We start from the raw sequence: 2,779 nt of genomic DNA, 5'->3' as shown, positions 1-2,779 counted from the left end.
CTTCTGGATTGTCCGTGCTGTTCAACCTTACATCCTGAAGCACATTTAGCTTCTGTGGACACCTTCATTCATGTATTCATTCATGTTTAGAGAGACCAAGAGACTGCTATTATGACGGGGAAGCCCAAGCTTCACTACTTCAATGGACGAGGCCGAATGGAGTCCATCCGGTGGCTGTTGGCTGCAGCTGGAGTAGAGGTAGGTTGGGACTTAGCTCAGCTTAAGTGGGATCTAAAATGGGGCTGTATCAAAATCTGTTACTAAACCAAGAGACTTCTACACAGATGATTTGTGAGTAGTTGTGCCTTCAATGAAAATATCCTTAGTTATTAAAAAAAAAAGGACTCATTTGATCAATGAAATAAATCTGTCCATCCAGGAACACATAAACAATTCAAAGATATTTTCAAAAGAAACATCAATTAGCCATAACATGTGTACCTTAAAGTATGAAATGTAGTTTATGACACTTTATACCACAAACCTGAATATTAATTATTAGATGATGTTAAATTTTATCCTTAATTTTTTAGCATAATTATGGGTGGTGTAGCGTGGTTTTAGGTATGGTATTGTTATTTTTAAAATAGTTATTATGTTTTAGAGAATCACATTTAAGTACGTAGGAAGAGATGATAGGCTACGCCTGATTTGTTTGGTTTCCAAAACAAACAAAGAGAGATTGGGCATCTAGTAAAAGTGAAATTGGTGTTGAGTAGGTAATTATTGAAGCTAAGGGACTGAAACCAAATAGATCATAGTATACATATTTTTATAGTTGATAGAAATTTTGTTTCTTTTTTTTTTTTTAAGGCAGAGTTTCATTTTATCACTCTCAGTAGAGTGCCGTGATGTCACAGCACACAGCAATCTCCAACTCTTGGGCTCAAGTGATTCTCTTGCCTCAGCCTCCCAAGTAGCTGGGACAATAGGCGCCCGCCACAACGCCCAGCTATTTATTAGAGATGAGGTATCACTCTGGCTCAGGCTGGTCAGAAATTTTCATGATAAAGTTAAAATATATAGAAGATGAATCTAATTAAAGCTAAAATATAAGCCATGATACGTGGGAGAAAAGAGTGGAAACCACCTGGTGAAGATTGAATATATTCAGCAGCAATTATTTTCTTGAGCACTTCTTGAGTGTCAGGTCTGGGGTAGACAGTGCCCAGGACAGGCTTGGTCCCTCCCTACAGCAGCCTGCACAGCTCTGGGGATGCATACAAGTGTCAAGGTGGTTAAAGTGAGGAGTGGGGGCCTCTAGGAGGACACCCAAGCATTCCACAGGGTGACAAGGCCCTTCTTCCCAGGGTCTGAACAGGAAATGCTGGTGAGGGTCTGGGGGTGACTCTGTGGAGTGCTGCCCTCTGGAGGTGTCTGTGGGAAAACACTCCCCAGTGCAGACTGAGGTGCTCAGCCAGTGTGTGGGGACAGAGGCAGGGACAGGCTCAGCAGGGCTTGTCCCTCAGGAGGGAGCTGAGAAGGAAGCTGTCAGGGTGGGGTGTGTCCTGTGAAGGGACCTCAGGGTGTGCTCCCTTCAGCCCCACGGCCACGTGAGGCCCTGAGTCTGGGGATGCACTTTCTCCACGGCTTCATGGATATGTGGGGCTGTAGCCTGAGCCTTCTTCAGTGTCATGAAGACACGACCACACAGCGAATCCAGGGAGAGCCATTCCTGGTAGTTTTCTTCCTGAAAATGAAGAACCTGCTCTCATGATCATACAGGTGTCAGCTTTTCTGTTCAGGGACATGTTAGGGCCATGGGCAGGCTGAGTGCAGCTCAGGAGGGAGGGAGCAGGGCAGAGACCACCCAGGCTCCTTAGTCTCCATCCCAGCTTGACAGAAGCCCTGGGTTCCCAGTGCCCAAAAGCTGGTAGTTGTGATCAAGTCCATCAGGCTCTTGAGCAACGTGACACTGACCGACCCCATCCCACCTCATGCAGTGACCACCTAGCACTCTTCTGTTTGTTTTGAACCATATGTCTTGTTAATTGCTGCCCCCCACCTTACTCAGAGACCTCTGTCATGTGTCTGTGCCTATGTCAGGATCCTCTGTAAGCACTGATCCACGAAATTTCCTGCCCCTCGGAGTATATTAAATCCCCCAACCTCTTGATCTTTTGATGAGTGATAACTTTTAAACTATGAAAAGGGGAAGAATAATTTAAATTACAGCAAATGCCTCTTGCTGGCAGAATCTTGATGATCCCTGGGGCCCATCACACCCAGGCCAAGTATACACAAGTTCTGTCTGATCACTCCTGGGGACACAGGCTTTCCTGAACTACTGCAGCAACATAACCACAACACCGGCATGGTCCCTTCCCCCCAGGGACTTCTCCCCAAATCAAGAGCACTCCATGAGCACTGTGGGGTCTGGGTGGAGGTGAGGGGCTCTTCTGTGGAGGGTGACAGCTCTGTGCCCCACCCCCTGCCCCTTTCTTCCTTGGTCTGACATAAATTTCCAAATGCTCATGACCAGACTGATCTGTGTGCCTTCAAATCTCAGAAATCTCACCTTCTGAGACAGGGGCTGTTCAAGACTAAAATCATATAATGCTATGTGGTGTATTAACAAGAACCATTTGCTGTTTTTGTTTCCAGTTTGAAGAGATATATATAAAATCCGCAGAAGATTTGGATAAGTTGAGAAATGGTAAGAACAAACATCTAAATGCCTCTGTGAGGGTAACTAGCAGAGGGCACAGGGAGGGTGTAACATCCGCCTGTGAATGTGTGTGTGTGTGAGGGACAGAAGGGGGAGAGAAGTGGTTGAAAT

General features: G+C 45.7%; 1 protein-coding gene across 7 annotated transcripts in view; it reads left to right on the top strand.

Annotated features, from left to right (window-relative positions):
* LOC100949338 (glutathione S-transferase A3) overlaps positions 1–2,779 on the top strand; it is a 62,055-nt gene that overhangs the window by 4,284 nt on the left and 54,992 nt on the right. For 3 of the 7 annotated variants that reach the window (XM_023513126.1, XM_023513123.1, XM_012805077.2), the window contains exons 2-3: positions 91–198; positions 2,605–2,656. The exons of the other annotated variants lie outside the window; for them this stretch is intronic. In XM_023513126.1, the coding sequence (XP_023368894.1) occupies positions 112–198; positions 2,605–2,656 (139 nt within the window). In that variant the 5' untranslated portion in view covers positions 91–111. The remainder of the gene's footprint in view (positions 1–90; positions 199–2,604; positions 2,657–2,779) is intronic. 7 annotated transcript variants of the gene reach the window in all.

The sequence above is a fragment of the Otolemur garnettii genome, unplaced genomic scaffold, assembly GCF_000181295.1.
Source record: "Otolemur garnettii isolate 467f Iridium unplaced genomic scaffold, OtoGar3 scaffold00035, whole genome shotgun sequence".
Classification (NCBI taxonomy): Eukaryota; Metazoa; Chordata; class Mammalia; order Primates; family Galagidae; genus Otolemur; species Otolemur garnettii.
The sequence above is the reverse complement of the archived record's forward strand: the minus strand, read 5'-3'. Positions and strand labels throughout refer to the sequence as shown.